Here is a 20,630-nt window from a genome sequence, read left to right on the forward strand (position 1 = left end):
TGAACATCTAGATCTGATCTAAAACATAATGAGGTTTCACAGGCGTAGCTCACGTCCAGGAGAAATTGCAGTCTCGGAAAATTCATGCATTTTTTTGTTCGAAAATTCCGGTTTTTTGCCTATAATTTATGAAATAATGTACTGATCGCCCAACTGAAAGCATTTTCGTAATCTACATAGTCGAATCAAACAATAAAATGATACAATAGTCCCATGAAATAACTTCAATTCTTTTTCAATTTTCTAAGGGTTAGGTATGGAAAATTTTACGAAAATTTTTCGACTAAAAATTTTTCAGGTGAGATCGAAATTCGGATAATCAGGGATCGTCAATTTTGGCACCGCTCACCGATTTTGCGTAGACCTCACAGTTTTGAAGAAATCTGAACTCGAAATTATGGAAAAAATTGAATTTCCATCAAAAATCGTTATATCTCCTAAAGTATTCGTCACAGACCCCTCAAATGCAAACGTTTTTTGAACATCAAGATCAGATCTAAAATATAGTGAGGTTTCATGGGTGTAGCTCACGTCCAGGAGAAGTTGCAGCCTCAGGAAATTCATGCATTTTTTGTTCGAAAATTCTGGTTTTTTACCTATAATTTCTGAGATAATGTACTAATCGACAAACTGCAAGCATTTTCGTGATCTACATGGTCGAATCAATCAATAAAATGGTACAATAGTCTCATGAAGGAACTGTAATTTTTTTTTCAATTTTCTAAGGGTTAAGTAAGGAAAATTTTACGAAAATTTTTCCGATGAGATCGAAATTCGGCTAATCAGAGATCGTCAATTCTGGCACCGCTCACCGATTATGCGTAGACCTCACAGTTTTGAGGAAATTCGAACTCGAAATTTGGAAAAAAATTAAATTTCCATCCAAAAATCGTTAATATCTCCTAAATTATTCGTCACAGACTCCTCAAATAAAAACGTTCTTTGAACATCGGGTTCTGATCTGTAACATCGTGAGGTTTCAAGGGCGTAGCTTACGTCCAGCATTTGCGGGATTGGACTCCTTAATTATTCCCAATATGTGTAGAAATACAAAATTCTAGGAACAAATAGAAAAATCCGTCTTTTTGCCATCAGGAACAAAAAGAGCTATTTGCATGAAATTTAAACATATTTCATTATCTTGCAAACTCGAAGAAGCTAATTTAATGGGAAAATATATGACAATGGAATTAAAAATGTGTATGCTACGACATTACAGAATGTAATACTTTTTATAGAATTTTATAATGAGGTTTTAGTTTTTTGGATACTTTTTTGTATTTTGGAACGAACGATACTGGAATTAACTCCACGATTTAATAAAATGAAAAAATAAAAATCATTGTGTAAAATTGTTTTTCGAACGTATTGAATGATTTATTTTATGTTAATTGTATTAAAGATGTCCTCAGACTTTCCAAATACATTTTTGACAAACAACAGAATTTTGAGAAATATTCTGAATTCTCGTCGACCCATGATAATTGGTAGAGTTCCAGTGAATTGGCGGATTCGCTAGATATTACCGTTTTGGGATTCAGGAAAGTGGAAAAAGTGTTTAGGAAGCATTAATTGCCATATAAAATCAGTGTGCAGCACCAATCTCGCGTATTCTTTCGTTTGGTGCTACTGAACAAATATGAAAGTGCTTCTCGTAAGTACCCACTCTTCAGATAGAGAGATAAACAGTGTTGTGATTTAGGTTAGGAGACGATATTGTCCGAAAAAGTGATTCGAAGTGTTTTTGTTGCGTGTTTGTGTATTTTGGTGTTTTGATGAATTCTTTCATTTCTGAAATTCAGAACTGTCAATAATCCTAAATTGGAGGTACAAAGGAAAATGACAAATTCCTCAGATCATTTTGAGAAAAACAAAAGTTCTTTAAACTTGGGCATGAAAACGTTTTGTTTTCGAGGTACAGAGTGTCAATAATTGAATTTCTTTTCTCATAGCAACTTCCCTTCAAAAGATTTTCAAATAAAATTAGGCATAGATATTCAAATTGAAATTTTTTATCATTATCATTTATTTTGAATGAAATCTACACGGTGATATTTTTTCTGCTAGCTTGGAGAAATGTAAACGAAAACTTTGGTCAAGTGCTTTACTTTTTGATTTCTTATAGTTTTGTCGTATCTGCTACCTATATCAAGAAAAAAAAATTCAAACTATTCTCTAATAATCCTCGGCAAAATCCAAATTATTATGAAGATCCAGCTAGTAAGCTGTGATGAATAAATTAAGTAGGTATTAGTTTTGTTACATATTCACCTAATCATCACAAAAAACTAGGATTACAAGAAACACCCTGTACCTCGAAAACAAAGCGTTTGCGGGTCCATGTTTATGAGACATTTTTCTTAGAATTATCCAAAAAAATAACTCATTTTCCTTTGTACCTACCTCCAATTCAGGAATATTCTGTATGAAACTTCACTGCAAGCTTCGAATTGAACTTTTTATCAAATGAAATTTTCAACATTTCTTAGAAATTTTGACTTTTGTTTTCGTTAGGCGATAAAAATGAGTCCACTATTTGAAGTGAAAAGAAATTTATTCATGAATAATTTTCGTTATTGTCATATTTCTCCTATTCTGAATTATAATAATTTATAAACCAAATTAGATTTCTTTTTGGAATGAAACAGGTTTGATCCCATTGTCGATATCAATATTTGAAGATGAGTCGTAATTTTTTATTAATGAAAATATATCTTGGATCTAAATAGAAAAAATGGAATGATGAACAAAGTTTAAAATTATTTCAATTAGCAGTTTTTAATTTCTCAAAGAAAAAAAATTCAAATTTCAATATTAATGATATTGCTCAAAGAAACTATTTAAGTACACAGGATGTTAGTCTCCGATTTCAAAGCCGTTAATTTATATCTTTTTTAATTACCTGTTTACTCCATGTAGGTCTACCTGAAGGAAAACAATAATTCTCTCAAAGTGATGATTGTAATCAGAGTCAATTTCCTATTCAGAATAAGTAGTCTTAGAGCGCTTTGTATTCCGGTGAATCTAGTACTTATGGATTTTTCAAATACCGGAAAATTTGTAATAGTATGAAAGAAAACTTTCTTGATATTTTTACATTTTCCTACCGATAATATACACGACTTGAATCATAGTTGTTCTGGGAAATATTTATCGGTACACATTATGATATCAGGGTGTTTCTTGTAGTCCTTTTTTTTTTGTAATGACTATACCAGTTTATCAAATCTTTATTGATCTTCGCTACGTATTGAATAGTACCAAAACTTGAAATTAATTTATTCACCACAGCTAATTAACTGGATCTTCATAATGATTTGGATTTTCTTGAGGATTATTAGAGAATTTTTTGGAATTATATTCTCGAAATCGGTAGTGGATACGACAAAACTACAAGAAACCAAAAAGTATAGTTACAGACCAAAATTTCTTTCAACATTTTTTTAACTACCAGTGGTCAACCAAAAAAAAAGTAGTGGAGGAAATGGGCTGAAACTTGGAATTGGAATATCTATGCCTAATTCACGATAAATATCTTGTGAATGGAAGATGCTTTAAGAAAAAAACTTTTTTTTAAATCTGGAGAATCTGTCATTTTCGCTTGTATCTGCAATTCAGGAACATTCTGCTGCCCACTACCTACAAAATATTTATTTTATGAGATAGTGCGACACATTCTTATCAATTATTTAAGAAAGTATTAGTAATTAATCAATTAAACAAGGTTATTTTACTGATGACAATATACATAACTTATACGTTTTCAATTAATTAAAACATTCGATATATACTGACAGAACTGAATGACAATTGCGCAAGTGTACATAGAGAGCACTTGAGCCACCAACAAAAAAATTTCGACAATCCTTTGAACGGGTTTTCTGAATGGACAATTCCTATCAATTCATTTTCAGAATCTATGTTGAATGAGTAAACAATAGTGATAAAATTGCAGTATTTTTGCTACCGCGTTCAAGCACCATTAGTTCTGAAAAATTTCTTTTCGAGATATCTCCTCGTTTACATGCTGGGGGCTTGCTAATGAGAATTTTCACGTTTTCTTGCACATTTTTACTGTTATGCAATTTAATGATATAATGTCACATTGTCCCTGATATAATAAGGTTCTACAACGCTTTATGTTACACTTTCCATCGTTATTGGTAGTCTCAACAATGTACGGGTAATTAATTTAACGATTATTTTTATATGACAACTAGGAAGCGATTGGATAAATATTAAAAAATGGAGGATCATTCATCATTCAGATTTAGAGAAATATTTGATGTGAAAATATATTGCTGATCTAAAGAAGTTTTTCTATTTCACAATGGAAGTTTTGTCGAAAAAGAACTATTTTTTATCGTTATTCTTCTCGATTTTTTTTGATACATGTTTTCGATCTTTTATTATCAACAAGGGTTCAAAATATCTGAGGAAGTATTGTTGGCATGATATGGTGGCGATGAGGACTGCCATTTTATGAATATTTTAGCAGAAAAAGCTTTTGTCGAAGAAAAATTTTTTCTTTTTCGATTCTGCAAATATGAAGTTTCATAAGACTGTTTGCGGTTTGGACGAAAAATTTATAGGGTGTTTAGCAGAAGATCATGAACTTGGACAACTCAAATTCATCAAAACTCAAGATTTTCAAATCAGATTCTATATTTTTTATTAATTCAGTCGATTCTACGTACAAAAATAGTGGGGGTTACTTAAGCAAACCCTATACCTCAAATGAAAACTTTAACAGTTATCGAGAAAGAATTTTAAATGAGGAAAAAATGCTATTTATAACTGTGGCGCAGTCTCTGACTTCGGGAAAACACAGAAACAAAAACAAACCGAAATTCGGCGTTTCCATAACTAAATTTGAATTGTAATGAATTATTCTTAATTGAAAATTGTATTGGTTTATGGGGTTATCAACAATCCCAACGAAAAATTAATTATAATTCATCGAATTTAGTTTCTCTCTGTGTTTTCCGGAAGTCACAGACAACTCCACACTAGTCAGGAATTGCGGTTTGTTCTCATTTGAGGTTCTTCCTCGAAGAATTTTTAAATATTTACTTTAGGTATAAGGTTTGCTGAAGTATTCCCCACTATTTTTGACCATAGAATCGCTGAAATGATAAAAAATATTGGTTTTAATTTGAAAATCTTGAGTTTTGATGAATTTGAGTTGTCCAAGTTCATGATCTTCTTATGAACATTTTTGGTGCAAACCGCAAACAGTTTTATAGTACTACGTATTATAAGTATAAGCTTTTTCAGCCGAAAAATTTAAAAAAATGTGAGTCCACATCGCCACCATTTTTTTTTACAATAATCCCATTAAGTCATGAACCGTTGAGTTTCCACCCAAGGTATGGCATATTGCCGAAATTGTCATCAAGAAATATAATGATACAATAATATACGGAGTCTCTCATTTGAAATAAGGAGGTAGTAGTCTATTTCCGGTATAACTGGCAGTTGTAGAGGTCTGAAAATATTTTGGAGAGAAAGATCATTGTTTCATAACCCAATATGCAAATTTTCACAACAAAATTATGAAAAGGTTTCCATAAACCTCTAAAAACCATCCCGGTGAATCACCCTGTATAATAATTATTCAGTTTCATAGCTATATCATAACAAAAGGAATTCTTGATTTTTCGACATTTTCTCGCCTTTTTCACTTCCTTTATTTAAAATCTCTCTAAGTAAATACCTCATGCAATCACATATCGCATTAATTTTCGACAGTCGATCATAAATTAATAACTACATAGATATATCTATAAATTTTCATGATTTGTTTCGATCCTAAACCATAGAACTTATTGTAACGGAACATCTTGACCTGAATCTTCAGCTAAAAATTATGGATCGGATGTTCCATCTAGCAGAAAATGTAATTAGTGAAATTTGGCGTTGAATTGGAATTCATCAAATTAACAGCATATGTGCTAAGTTCGAACCAGCAGTCTGAGCACTTAAATATTAATGTGATTCTTCAAAGATCATATTAGATGGTTGTCACGGTCCAAATATCAGAACGTGGAACAGATCTAGATCAGTTTCGTTATTTGATATTTTTTTGAAAAACCGCACGTGTTCATGGCGGGCCAATCAGAGCTATAATTACCGACTCGCTATGAAAATTGACAACAGGGACGTGTTTACACCAGTTCAACATGGAATCTACAATCTGTTTTATCTTTTTTACTTCATGTAAGTTTGCGTTTTGTCCTCTGTGGGTTCACATTTGAAATTTCCTCTGGACATTTTCTTTCTCAGATCACAGAGTCAACTTTACAGGTTGTTGCAGATGATGGAATATTGTTATAATAAAAAAACACAAAAAAATTTATTCCGGGTCAGAAGTCACAGAATAGTCTAATCTCAGAAATCATAAGAAGTATAAGGTTTCAAGAAAACGTAGTTTCTCTAAGCATTCAATTTGTGAGGGTTTTTATCCCATTTATCTTAGATGTAAGACATATATTTGAGTGAATTGAATTCCCATCAATCAATTGAAAAATACAAATGGATATTTTCGGGAAATATTTACTCATTTTCTCTTCTGAAAAAGAAATAAGAAGGAAAAAGTTATATTACTAATATTTCTGATGCCCCATATCTCTTCTTTATTGTACAAAACGATAAATTTGTATTTTATCCTTGAGAGTTTATCGTCTTGACTGATGTATCGACGCTTTCAAAGATGATGCGATTTTATTGTCGGGTGTAATACACCATTTTTTTTATATAGCAAGACCGCAGATTTAGGTGAAAATTAAAATTTCGAAGAAAATTGTAAATTTGGCACAAAAATTGCAACAGCGTTATTGTTAGGGATATGAAATACTCTATCACTCAGAGTAATAAACATAGATAGAGAGCATATGTCATTTTCAGTCAGCAAATTTTGTCCCCAAGATGAACTATCAGATTTGAAATTAGCGCGCAGAAATGATAATATATTAGTGATACGATATTTCACTCAATTCGCGAGTTTCTCCACGAAGAACGCACTTCTTATGTCCCTTAGTGAATCAAAGTTTCATGTCAACTCAAAATATATTGTGATGAATACCTAAAAATATCAGAAATTCGGAAAATAAACTTCAAGCGCGCCAAACGACGTGAAAAACGGATGACAACGAGAGAGCAAAATAGCCAAACCTTGGATTTCAGCAGGTAGATACCGAAAATAATGAATATTCTGCATACTATAAATTCGACAATTAGGAAAAATATCGGATTCCAAATATTCAAATTTGCATATTTGATTGAGAATGACTCAAATAAATATATTTCATACAATATAATATACATTCATAACGATAAACACTATGCTTCAGGGAATAGAGGCTCAATTGTGATAGGAAAAAAAAAAGTGGTACTCTTTTTTCTGAACCAAGCTTTCGCAATACTTTATTGCTTCTTCAGGGTGTCTAAAATAAACAGATACAAAACATTAATACATTTACGTAAATTAAAATCATCTCGTAAATTACCGAAATTGAGGTTATACAATGAACAATTGAAATTGGTGTAATCATTAAATGGCAAAATCCTTTTACTTCAAAATACAATTTAGTATGTCTAATTAATTTTAACTTAAAAAGTACTATGGCAATCTTGTTTCAACTTATATTTTTTTACTGGGTCGTATTTTTTCACGGAATGTCATCTGTCCTTATGTCTAATCACTCATCGAGTGGGCCGTCATAGAATTCAGTTTCTTTTTCTAACAGATAGCTGTATATATTACTTAATTTTTTAGTATCAGATTTTTTATTTATGGAATTTTCTTTTTTATTTATTTGGATCATTTCGTGGATAAGTCTTTTATGATAATTGTTTTCAGTTTTTAAAATTTCTACGTTTTCAAAGTCAATTTGATGGTCTAGGTTATGCGCATGTGTCGCCAATGCACATCTATCCTTACCGCTTCTAATGTCTGATCTGTGCAGATTTATTCTGTTTTTCACCCATTGGGAAGTTTGGCCAACATAAATACCGTGACAATCTTGACAACTTAGTTGATACACAACATTACTTTTCAATGTCTTTTGTATAGGGTCCTTGAGTATGGTGTATAATGATTTAACGGTTTTTTGGTTGTAAGTTGTTACTAACACTTCCTCATCTCTAAAAATGGATTTGATCTTTGATGTCAGCCCCTTGATATCTGGAAAAGAGGCATAAAGTTTATTTGTTGGTTCATTTCTCACTTGATTTTGTTGGTTCGATTCAGTTGTTTCATTTGACGCATATATCAATTTATTGATCATTGATGTTGGATATCCATTCTGTCTTAAAATATCGAATAATCTCTTTAATCCATCTTGTCTGTAGCTTTCATGGCATATTTTGTTTATTCTCTCTTTCATTTCTTTTATAAAATTTATTTTGATATTTATATTATGATTTGATAGGTTATTTATAAATTTATTTGATGAAGTGGTTTTTCTGTACCAATTTAATTTTACAATATTCTCATGTCTGTGTACCTTGGTGTCCAGGAATGGAACTCCTTGATCATTGTCTTCCTTCTCGATTGTGAACTGTAAATCTTTGTTGTAGGCGTTTAAGTACTCAAGAGTTTGTTCAATTTGATCTTCAGGTATTGCTGCAATTATGTCATCTACAAGTTTTTTTAAGAATGGTACTTTGAAATTTAATCTTCTTGTGCACTCATCCAGTAGATCATCCATAACATATAAAGACAAAATCGGGCTCAATTTGGACCCCATAGCACAGCCAAAAATCTGTTGATAAAATTTTCCTCGAAAAGTGCAATAATTATTTTCCAGGATATATTGAATTATTTCCAAGAACAGATCTTTATCCATCTTTGCATGATATTGAATTGTTTGAAAACGTAGAAATTTTAAAAACTGAAAACAATTATCATAAAAGACTTATCCACGAAATGATCCAAATAAATAAAAAAGAAAATTCCATAAATAAAGAATCTGATACTAAAAAATTAAGTAATATATACAGCTATCTGTTAGAAAAAGAAACTGAATTCTATGACGGCCCACTCGATGAGTGATTAGACATAAGGACAGATGACATTCCGTCAAAAAATACGACCCAGTAAAAAAATATAAGTTGAAACAAGATTGCCATAGTACTTTTTAAGTTAAAATTAATTAGACATACTAAATTGTATTTTGAAGTAAAAGGATTTTGCCATTTAATGATTACACCAATTTCAATTGTTCATTGTATAACCTCAATTTCGGTATTTTACGAGATGATTTTAATTTACGTAAATGTATTAATGTTTTGTATCTGTTTATTTTAGACACCCTGAAGAAGCAATAAAGTATTGCGAAAGCTTGGTTTAGAAAAAAGAGTACCACTTTTTTTTTTCCTATCACAATTGAGCCTCTATTCCCTGAAGCATAGTGTTTATAGTTAAAAAGGCTCTTATCTCAGATTACAATTCATAACGATATAGTAAAATTGTGGATTTTAAGATATATATCACAATCTGACAATGTAATCTAACCATGTTGGGGACATGTAAAAATTGCGTATGCTCCCTCTATCTATGTTTATTACTCTATGCTCTACCAACAAATGTAAAACGTAGTTTTTGCGAAGTGTACCTATATTTGGTGGTACTGAAAAACAATCCAGTACCTTGGTTAAAATGTCAAGTTGTTGGGTTTCAAAAATATATTTTTCTAATAATGGTGATTATTGAATTATATTTGTTGTTAATTAATGTATTTGAATTTGTGAATTTAATTAAATGACAAAAGTTAAAACATCTCATCTAACGTTGAGGTTGAAGTAATACTTTATCCACACAAAAGAGTTACTATAAAACATTTAAATATTAGCTATAGAAAAAACGAATTTAAGTATCTCATCCAGATGAAAAATTTCAAGTGTCTCGATCTTTTTCTTAAAAACTTTTGGAAAGTTATCATTTACAGGCGGCCGGATGGATACTTTGTGAAAATTTTCAGAGTCTGAATTCATATCTACGGAATATTAATTGGCAGTCGCCAATGAAATTGGATCGAGTCCAGTTTTCATAGTTCGTTTCAATGAAAATCCTGCCAATTCAAATTATTTCCGATATATTCAATCACTACACCATGTCCAAAGCGGAACCAAGTTGGTATTTTGTATTCCACAGAAGATTCAATTGGCGTATCGCTCATAAGTATCAGAGCAGTATAAAATATTCAATAAACCCATCTTTTCTATCTCAAGTTTCGTTCATCAAATTTGACATTCACTTTTTCACATCCTATGTGAATATCTAGATAGAATTTATAACTAGCTGGTTGTCAATTGCTTTCATTAAATTATCTTCTTCTCTATAAACTGAACTGACTACATCTATTTTCGTTTCAGATATGTTTTATACTGACCATCGGATGTCATTCGAAAGAAGAATCAAATGCAACCTCAACCACCACGCTATCATCTATACCACAATTTGAAAGCCTCAAGATAGTAAATGAATCAACAACAGCTCCAATAATTAGAAATACTACATTAACAACTGACTATTCAACCAATGTAACAACAGAGCTACCAGTAGCTTTCAAGAAAAAACCATATATAAAAGTAAGAAAGCTCAAAAAGATCCACAAACCCTCACATGCTGTTAATAATTACAGAGTTAAGGAAGAAAATTTGGATTTGAATCGACAGGAATCCAGGTCTATTGGAAATAATCCTGAGTCTATAGAATCAAATAATCTACACAACACATATAAGGGTTTTGTAGATCCTCGAAGAAACTCATCAAAAACTTATAAAACCTATAACGATTTCATTAAAGAAGAAAGTAGGCCAACTGATAATTTCTTCAAACCCAATGAAAGCTTCCAAAGATCAAAATATTACCCATATGGACAGAAAAAAAGGGGACACCCCTACTACCAAATCTTGAATAAAAACAATTCGGATGATATTAGACATACTGAAGAATCTCGAAGAAATGAAAACTACGTTCAGTTCTCTTATAAATTCGAACCGATCCCTCAAGACATTGAAACGAATACTGAAAATGAACAACATGAATCTCAAAATGGAGGGAGAAAAGGTGGAAGGCCTTCACTTCCAGAAATTCAGAACGTTATCCATACTTTGGATAATCAAGACAGTACCCCTAGTTATAAGTCGCCGAAGCAGAATCATATAGTTGAAGTAACAGAAGTACCTTTAGTCTTCGAACATCACTACCAAGGTGATTACAAGAATCCACAGTCCAATTTTGTGGCTCACCAGTACAGTTACAGTCCTCCTCGAGATCCAACAAATGAAGCTTATAGACTTGGTAAACTTTTATCCCAAAACGTTGTGCAAAACCTTCAGACTGCAGAGGAACCCTTGAGGGAGTATGTTCATGACCAACAAGAGGTTATTTTGGCAGGTTTCACACACGGTGTACCAACTTACTCATTCGTGAACTTCAATCTTAACCCTCCTAAGACTAACATTCAAAATCCACAACACGTCAACCCACTAATGAAGTACCTAGCACCAGAAATCACCCCTCAAAGTTTCAGTCAAGACATACAACATTTCCAAACATCTCAACTGAACCCTTACCAAATCTTACGCCCACATACCCAAATGCAACCCATCGTAGTTGCAGATGAAGAAACACAGTCTGATTATGGGACTACTTATCTGCACGCCGTTGGAGCACCACAACACCAGAATCAAAATCAACAAACACAAACCGATCAACAATTGTATCATCAGAATCAAGATCAACAAAAACAAACCGAAGTCGATTCTGCTCCAAAATCTCCTTATTCGGTAAATGTACAGCAAGAATACGTTCATGTTCCGAAGTATAAATTCACCAATCATAAACATAACAAACCACAAGCTATTCACGAAGTTGAACCACCAAATCTTGGAGGTTTTGCAAATCCTTATAACTTAAACTCTCTGAGATTCCAAATTCCTGCTGCTGCACCAACACCTTTCCCTGAAATTATGAGAAATCCTAGTTATGATGAGGTGCAGACTGAAGAGGAACAACACAACCAGCAGGTACAGACAGAAGATCAGAATATGAAGTTGAGACTAGAAGGCCTGATACCAACAACTAAATTAATTCATTATGTTCTTCCTCAACAATCGCCAACAAGTACCCCTACATTGGTGCATCGCCCAAGACCTCAAACGCTTCCTACTAGACCTTTCTGGAGAAAACCACAAGTTATGAAATTGGTTAGAGTCCCTGAAAGAGTAAACCAGCACCAGGAGGCGCAAAGCTACCAATCTCATTACCAAGGCTTCAGATCACCTGGTGCTTATGAAGATGACTCACGGACAAGAAATCAGCAACTTTATCAGAGCCTTGCTGAACACTATTCAACGCCAGTAAGGATGAACCAAGTGTTATCGAACCAACAACACCATGAAGATTACTCAAACAACATAATGCGCCTTGTGCCACAAAAAGTGCAACAGGACTCAGGAAATCAATTCAATAATAGGCCTATAGTGGTAGAAGACGTTTATCAAAATCAAAATGAAGAAGAGCCGAGGGAAGTTTACGTTGCCAACACTTATGACAATCAGATAGATGACAACTCAGTCAAGTATCAAAATTTGGGTGAACAGAACTACCAAGACGATAAACCTTCTCCTGAACAGAATACCAATCAAGGAAATGTAGAGGTAGTCAAGTCCATATCAAAGTATTATCCACAACATCAGGAGCAGAATAACCATGGACTATCCATGTATAGAAGGCCAGTACAAGAAGATCCACAAATGAGTTCTGAATTACCCAAGGGTTACCTTTCGTTCCAACATCAGAAAAACTTTTCTAGGCCACCAAACACTAGACATATAATGCCATTAGTAAGGTATAGAAATAGGGAAAATTATGATTCTAATACGAGAATACTCAATCCTAGAATAAGAAGATTGGTAAACGATCTTTTGAGAGATAATACTAGGCGAAAAAATGTGTATGTCGTAATGACAGAAGAATAATGAATAGAAGTTTTTTTCTCATTTGGGAATGAATGCCATTAGAATAATATTTAGTAATTTATTTCCTGTTAAGTGTAGATTTGAAAATAAAACTTATAAGTAAAAAGTGTTTCATTACTCAATCATTGAAATGATTGTTTGAGGACAAAACTATCTTTTCAGACATATTCCCGAAATGAATATAATTATTATAGGTCAAAGGACCTCTAATAAAAAGTGGAAAAACCTACAATATTAGGAATGATTCGAACATAACTCTTTGAAATCTGACAGCTACATCTGTTTGAATAGGGCCTTTGGGTCAATCGAAACATTATCGTCGGCTAAGAGTGTAAATCTGCTAAGTCCATTTTGAACAATTTCACAGGAGACCAAAAAAACCGTACAGTACAGTGTTATAATAATAATAATAAGAGAGTTTATTCATGAAAATACATTCAATAAACTCTATTGAATGTATTTTCATGAATAAATTCTCTTATTATTATTATTATAACACTGTACTTTACGGTTTTTTTGGTCTCCTGTGAAATTGTTCAAAATGGACTTAGCAGATTTACACTCTTAGCCGACGTTATGATTCATTTGACAAATAGCGGCAATATGTTTTTATTCAAATCATGATTTCTAATAGGGTGGCTGACAGAAGATCACTTCTGTCAGCCAGAAAGAAAGTGGATTATAAAAAATTGAGCTCTCTGCTACAACTTAGCATTATTTTAAGGAGGTAGTTGCAACTTTAGTCGAGTATCATAATTCCTGATCTCATCTGACTAGAACTAATGCTCACAATTTTTAATGAATTGTAGAACCATAGATAATTATTCACTTAAATTTGTCACCTCACGACTTTTGTGTCAGAAAGTTCGTGTCGAAAAATTAAAATGTGAAATACGCGTAAAAATTTATTGTAAAATGACCTTATAAATTAATAGTTAATTATTTCGAAATTTTTTGGTGAATACAGTAAAATTTTTACGTGAAGACATGGCTCAGGCATTTGTGACAACATATAGAAATCATTTCAGAAATCACAAAGAACCACTCAGAAAATCGTAAGTATCAAGGATGTATTGCTGGAATGAGAAGAATCAAGATCTCGTATGAGATCTTTTATTGGCATAATTTGTGTTGTTGATCATCCACTTCGAATACCAATCGAGTTCATTTGGCGTAGAAAGTTTTTTGGAAATCAAATATTATTCCTAATGCCCGCCACTCACGAAGCGTTTTTTCGAGCGTTTGGTAGCAGGCGTTCAAGAGATTCCAGTCGGGCAGTCAAGTTCATTCTCTGATTTACAGTCGTGCGGTCGTGTCCCAAGCTGCCCGACTGTAAAATTATCCGAACGCTCGAACATGGGCGCATCGTGAGTGGCCGCCTTAATTCATGGTTTTCCTTTAGTGTAGGAACTAGCGCATGGTTTAAATGGATTAGGTTTATTGATACCTGGATGATTTTGGTATTACATTATTTCCCTTATTTGATTGATAACTAAATATAAAACCACTTGCGTAGTTGCTAGCATTCTTGAAGAAAATTTATGAACACATTAGGAGCCTAGGATTGTCATTCACTTTTACCATTTTCAAAATTATTTTTGCAACATAGAGATGACCAGTGAATTTGAAAAATATGACCATAGAAAATATTATATGTAACGGTTAACGAAATGTAAAAAGTAAGCATTTTTTATCAATAGGAAGCGACCTTTGGATAGACATGCAGCTTCGCCACCTGCTGGAGATTATTGGTTGGACACTGATGTGAAGAAGAAGAAAAAAGTGGGTCTTTCATAAAATCTTGAAGTTGTGTCCTTATCAACAATTTTTTTCAGGCTATCAATGTACCTCTTTCTGAAGCTCTGATAAATCAATCGTCAGGGAGAGTCATGTTCACCACATATCAAATGAATTATTGCACTGATAGTAAGAAACTATTAATAATTTTAAAAACAGGAGTCATGCTAGGAATCCATTCTTTATTAAATCAGATAATCGAAGAAGTTTCTATGATCTTTGATGGCAAAATATGAAAATTTACTGCAATTAAATAATCTATCTACATTTCGCGAAAAGTTAACAAGCAATCAAGTTTATTTAAATACATAGCTCAAAGCAATTAAGAAATAAAGCATTTATTTCTCAGAATCTTAGCAATTCATACCTAGACAAAGGCTTGATAATATGTATTGGCAGAATTCTACTCACCCTAAATTGGGATAAAGGAATTGAGGCACAGTTTGATAGAGGTCAAATTGAAATGCAATGAAAATTGATATTTTTCTTTGATTGCGATATAAAAAAACGAAAAATAACTAAGTACCTGCCTATCATTAGGTGGTACACTCATTGGAATAACCCATTTTGGTTACAACCTTAGTGTAAATTTTGCAGTAGGTTCTTTATGTATTAATGTTGATAACATTCTTATGGTTAAGAGGTGAGAGAAAAAAACAGAGAATTGAGAGAGATAGCACAGAAAGCGGCAGGAGATAAGAGCACTCAGATTGAAGAGCAATCCTTCGAGAATGAGTTGTTGAGATATTGCAAAGAGTTGTACAGCACAAAAACTGCCAAGATTTTACCTCCAGGTGAAACTGCCAGGAGAGGTACGTAAATAAATTGACTTTTTCAGTATAATTTTTCATGATTTCAAATTTATTCACTTCATACATTCATATTTTTGGTGAAAGTATTGCCCTCGACTTGACGATCATCGATTTTTATATAAGTATAAGTAGCGAAAGTATCTTCATACTATGCTTCAATATAGGTAAAAATATTTCTTCTGAATTTCAGAAGTAATTACGACTGTCGGCACGTTCGTTGATTTTATTACCCTTCTTTGTTATTGGTAGACCCGGGAGCACAAATTATTCTAGGATTTTTTCTATCTGAAGGTTCTCCGAGATTCGAAACAGGTTTATTTCAGCCGAGCTTGTATTTTCAGATTCCCGAAATATAGATGCATACACAAAATTCCTGAGTGAATTTTTTTCACTTATCTCATGAAGACTTTGAAAATTCATTTAACGTCGATACCTCTTAACATTATCTAACTCATTTACTTATTCCAATGTTTATTATGCATACTCTGGGAACGGAAGGCAAAACCGCTGGTCCAATTTGGTAGGAACTTACCAGGTGATTTGGACCTCAAATGTGTCTTTAGGCCAGTTTGAAGGCATCTTGAAGTAATGCCTCTATTTCGATCAAAATTTCGGAGAACATCTAGATTTCTAACCAGATGTTCTCTACGAATATCACTATTCCTAGACCATGACTAACAGATAACTGGCAGTCTATTTTTCGTCTAAAAAACTTTTCCGGGAAAAACACAAGTTATTAATTAATCTCTACCAAATTCACGAATCTTAACAAATATTTTCATCTCAGAAAAACATCCCCGCAGTATCAATCAAGCTATCCCACAACCTGATGTTCTACTTTCGGCGGCGTCCAGGATTTCCCTGGCCACATCTTCCCAGAGAAATTCTTCGAACCCGCTGCTGGCAGCCAGGTCGGCTCTCCTGATATGTTTACAAGGTGTTGATACATTTCGCGCTCGTTTCTTGGAAATCCGACGTGTGAAGTTTGCTCCGAACCGTTGATATTTTTACGCTTTTTTCAAACGCGCCGTTGTACCCCGTGGAAGATGTCGGAGATGGTGTCTTGGGCAGCGCGAGTAAACTATAAAAAGACGCGAAATGGGGGACAGTGAATCATGGCCTTTATTAAGTCGACGTTGTCTCGCCTGTTGCTTTATTTCAGACGCCAGAGACTGGATGTCTGTTTGGCGAGGTTTTCCCGTTGAGTTTCAAGATGGTGCTGGGAGCTTTTGAAGTGATTTCTTTGAGTTGAAATAAGAGATGAAAGACCTGACTATTTATTATGAATCATTGAAAAGATTTGCTAAATATAGGGTGATATTGTGCAGGTTAGATCGGCACTCAACAACATTATCCCTAAGGCCGTCTCTAAGGTGTAGGTAGGGTAAGACGCATGGCCGGGATATCCCCATGATTTTCTGTGCTTGAGATCATTGTAATGAACCCATTTTTCATCTCCAGTCACAATGCTATGCAGAAATCCCTTCCGTCTTTGCCTCGCAAGCAGCTGTTCACGAGAAAACAAACGCCGTTAAACATCTCTCAGCTTCAACTCGTATGGCATCCAATTTCCTTGTTTCTGAATCATTCCCATGACTTTCAGGAGTCTTGAAATGGCTTGTTGCGTCATTCCTAATGATCCTGCCAATTCTTGTTGCGTTCGACAAGAGTCTTGATCAAGTAATGCCTCCAATTCTGCATTTTCGAAAACCTTCTCTCTTCCACCGCAATGCTGGTCTTCGACGTCAAAATCACCGTTTTTGAAGCGTTGAAACCACTCTTGGCACTTTCTTTCACTAATAGCGGCCTCACCAAAGGTATTTGAGAGCATTCGATGTGCCTCAGCTGCAGATTTGTATTCAGTTTTCCAATAAGAATGTGGATTTCTCATAAGAGAGCAAAATATTGGGGAAAAGATTTTATATCTATCTTATTTTATAATTCTGAAGAAATATAAGAAGTATTTTCATACCACAATCAATTATAAAATTTTTCAATAGTCTAATGTATATCCAAAGTGAGTGTTATCATATTCATATTTTTTAAATTTACCTTCGAATTTGAAGACTCCAAGAAAGTATGTTTTTTACGAGCGGGCATTTTCATTTTGAAGACCAACTCTCAATCTCATCCCAAAAGTGATCACTAGACTTTTCGGTACCTTCGGTTGATTCAGAAGAAATATTATTTCATTAGATTACGGTGGAAAGTTATTTTTCTTAGTTTTTTTTTCATTGATTATGATGCCATTGAAGAAAGAAATACTTTCTCTATCAATGTGGATATTTCATCATAAATGAAGTGAACGAATTATCATCTCGAGTAAAAACACACCGTTTTCGCTTTCAAGATCACCAAAATTAGACGATACCAGACGTGCGTTTCATGTTTGCGGTAAAGAGTGAACGGTTGAACAATTTTATATCCGGCAACATTCGCTGCAACTGCCACTTAATGGAGAATTTTGAATTCCGATTCATAATTACCATCAGCATTTCACGTTCTTTCTTTCTTTTCCATTTTATAATCATGTAAAGTTTTTCCAATAGGAATGACATTAATGAAAATGGTTATAATGGCAACACTGCGTACTATTTGTGACATTGCTTATGTCATTTGTGTTCGATAGGTTATGTCATTTGATCATGAAAAGATAAAGTCTTCACTAACGTCTAGAAATTGTTGAATTTCAAATTAGTACCCATTTTGTGAATACTGAGAGAAATACAAGAAGAATTCATCGACGATATTATTCATATTCATTAATATGCATGGTGTCTCATTTAAAACCCTCAATAACTCAACAACGAATTAGAATTTGTGGAAACACTCAGATAGGTCGATTTTTTATGAAAGACGAACATGATCTGGGGTACAAAGCCTCTAGAGAGGGTTGCAACCCCATCAGGAATTTGAATAAGGAAAGTGGGTAGTTTTGTAGCACAAATGTTTGCATGGACTCAAATTTGTATGAACCTGCAGGATGCATTGTCCTTAGTTTGATAGCCATAAGAACTGTTTGATCGAAATAATATGAATTTCTTATCAAAAATTAATCTAAATCTATTTTCCCCCCAGTTTATGGTTATATACGACCCGAATCCATGTACACACCCTTGACTCACTATCAGATGAACTATGGAAAGGCTGGTTTTGACATCATGAGCAATCCGATGCAATATCTGGACCTACGTAGAGAAAGAGAAGAAAACAATAATTTCCCCCTCTGCGTGCCAAGCGAAGTTTTGAACAAGACATTCTTCAAACGTTGTGAAGATTTGAAAATTGACAGAGTGAAGCGAGAGAAAGCAGACACACAGAAGAAACTGAAGAAAATAATGGAAAATCTGGATAGGTGTACTAACCATGTGAAAAAGGATGATGCTATTATTTGCTCTTGTGAATTTTTAGTCTAGGGTTATACATTATATTTTTTAATTTTGGACATAATATCAAGAAAATTCCTGAATAAAATGAAGCATCCAAGTTTCTGACCGCTTTTCAATTCATGTTTACAGTTAACTTTGGCTAAATTACATATACTGATGAAGAAAAAATGTTTCAAAAGGTACCTTAATTAGATTAGGAATAAGGATGGTCTTGTTAGAAAGCAGCATTGTAGAGCTAAGACCAATTTGATACTTTGATCTATATTCTGCTTGAGAATTCCCAAGGTGATCGTAGCTTACTGAATTTGAAAGCTATAACGTATTGCTCATAATGTGAAAAATATTATTCCTCATAGCACTTTGCCCACACCTTGCTTGTTAGACCAATGAAGTTGGTATTTTGAAAAGTCCTTTCTATGGAAACACAAGAAATGCATAGGTTGTATCAACCAATGTCATTTTGAATTGAATCAGGTAAATTAAGGGATTCACCGCTTGGCTTGATATTCAAGCTACTTGGATCAAGCTCAAGCTCAAGTAGCTTGAGCTCAACTTGAAATCAACTCAGGTTCAAGTCAAATAGTTAATAAATAAATACTTGAATTGACCTGACAAGTACGTAATGAATAAATACTTGACTTGACATTGAAAAACTACTACTTGACTTGAACTTGAGTTGATTTCAAGTCAACTACTCAAGCTACTTGAGCTTGAGCTTGAGCCAAGTAGCTTGAATATCAAGCCAAACCGTGAATCCCTAGGTATATTACTTGTAATATTTAAATTTGTGCAGTTTTAGAAATAGTATAGTATGCAACATGTGAAGAAAGACCTTTTTCTCAATCTAGGGTTTGAGGCACTCGCCTTTCAAGCTTGTACCATAAACTTCCACACTCGTGAGAAGAGTTGAACTTGTTGCACAATATACTAAATACAGGCTGAGCAGTTCAGGCAGGCTGCTAAAATCATTGACTAGGCAACAAAATCACCTTCTACTCGCCTCATAAAATTCACTCTGGTAGGTACATAAAAGTAGTTAGTATATACTCATTGATGATAATATACTATCAAGCCCATTCTTCAAAGATCTGAGAATATTGGTAACTATTCAAAAGGAAAGGTGAAGCAATAACGAGAAAACTAATTGGTAGACTATATGAGAAAGACATTGATCTATGATTTAGCTCCAGGAGAACAGGAAAAGTCAATTCAGAAAGTGAAAATGAAAATGAGGTGAAAGTTCAATTTCTGAGACACCTTATATAAAAGATAAATAGGTACTATGCTTCGATGCTTACTTTGCGCTGGAGTCTTCGTACATCAACCAAAACTTCAGTATGGTAGGTTATGTTAGCTCCAATCGAAACAATAATTCACGTGAGTTTCATCAATGGCTTACATGTGGAAAACATTCAGTTTTCCATAAAATCTCTTCATTGAAAATGAAGTATGTAGCGACGAAGGCAAAAGAAATTCAAAATTAGTCTCTTTCAATGACAATTCGGGAGGGATTGCCAATGTACGTTCCAAAAATATCCGCCATTGCTTCTGATACGTGTATATCACTTCTAAAAATACATCTTGGACTTGCATATTACACTCGCGTTATGACGTAAGGCATAGAATGGTTTTCCACCAGTCT

General features: G+C 33.5%; 2 protein-coding genes across 2 annotated transcripts; both read left to right on the plus strand.

Annotated features, from left to right (window-relative positions):
* The first annotated feature begins 1,566 nt into the window (after positions 1–1,566).
* LOC123684769 lies at positions 1,567–13,062 on the plus strand. Its single transcript, XM_045624209.1, has 2 exons — positions 1,567–1,654; positions 10,378–13,062. The coding sequence occupies exons 1-2, from the start codon at positions 1,640–1,642 to the stop codon at positions 12,988–12,990; spliced, it is 2,628 nt and encodes an 875-aa protein (XP_045480165.1). The 5' UTR covers positions 1,567–1,639; the 3' UTR covers positions 12,991–13,062.
* Positions 13,063–13,819: 757 nt separating this feature from the next.
* On the plus strand, positions 13,820–19,090 carry LOC123684194. The gene is made up of 5 exons (XM_045623360.1): positions 13,820–14,045; positions 14,691–14,772; positions 14,826–14,916; positions 15,429–15,599; positions 18,678–19,090. The coding sequence occupies exons 1-5, from the start codon at positions 13,978–13,980 to the stop codon at positions 19,013–19,015; spliced, it is 750 nt and encodes a 249-aa protein (XP_045479316.1). The 5' UTR covers positions 13,820–13,977; the 3' UTR covers positions 19,016–19,090.
* Positions 19,091–20,630: the final 1,540 nt, after the last annotated feature.

This window comes from Harmonia axyridis, chromosome 7 (assembly GCF_914767665.1).
Source record: "Harmonia axyridis chromosome 7, icHarAxyr1.1, whole genome shotgun sequence".
NCBI lineage: Eukaryota > Metazoa > Arthropoda > Insecta > Coleoptera > Coccinellidae > Harmonia > Harmonia axyridis.

Coding starts and splice junctions, on each gene's coding strand:
- LOC123684194 (XM_045623360.1), top strand. CDS start 13,978: ATGGCTCAGGCATTTGTGACAACATATAGAAATCATTTCAGAAATCAC. Junction 14,773..14,825: donor ATGTGAAGAAGAAGAAAAAA/GTGGGTCTTTCA, acceptor AATTTTTTTCAG/GCTATCAATGTACCTCTTTC. Junction 15,600..18,677: donor AGGTGAAACTGCCAGGAGAG/GTACGTAAATAA, acceptor TTTTCCCCCCAG/TTTATGGTTATATACGACCC.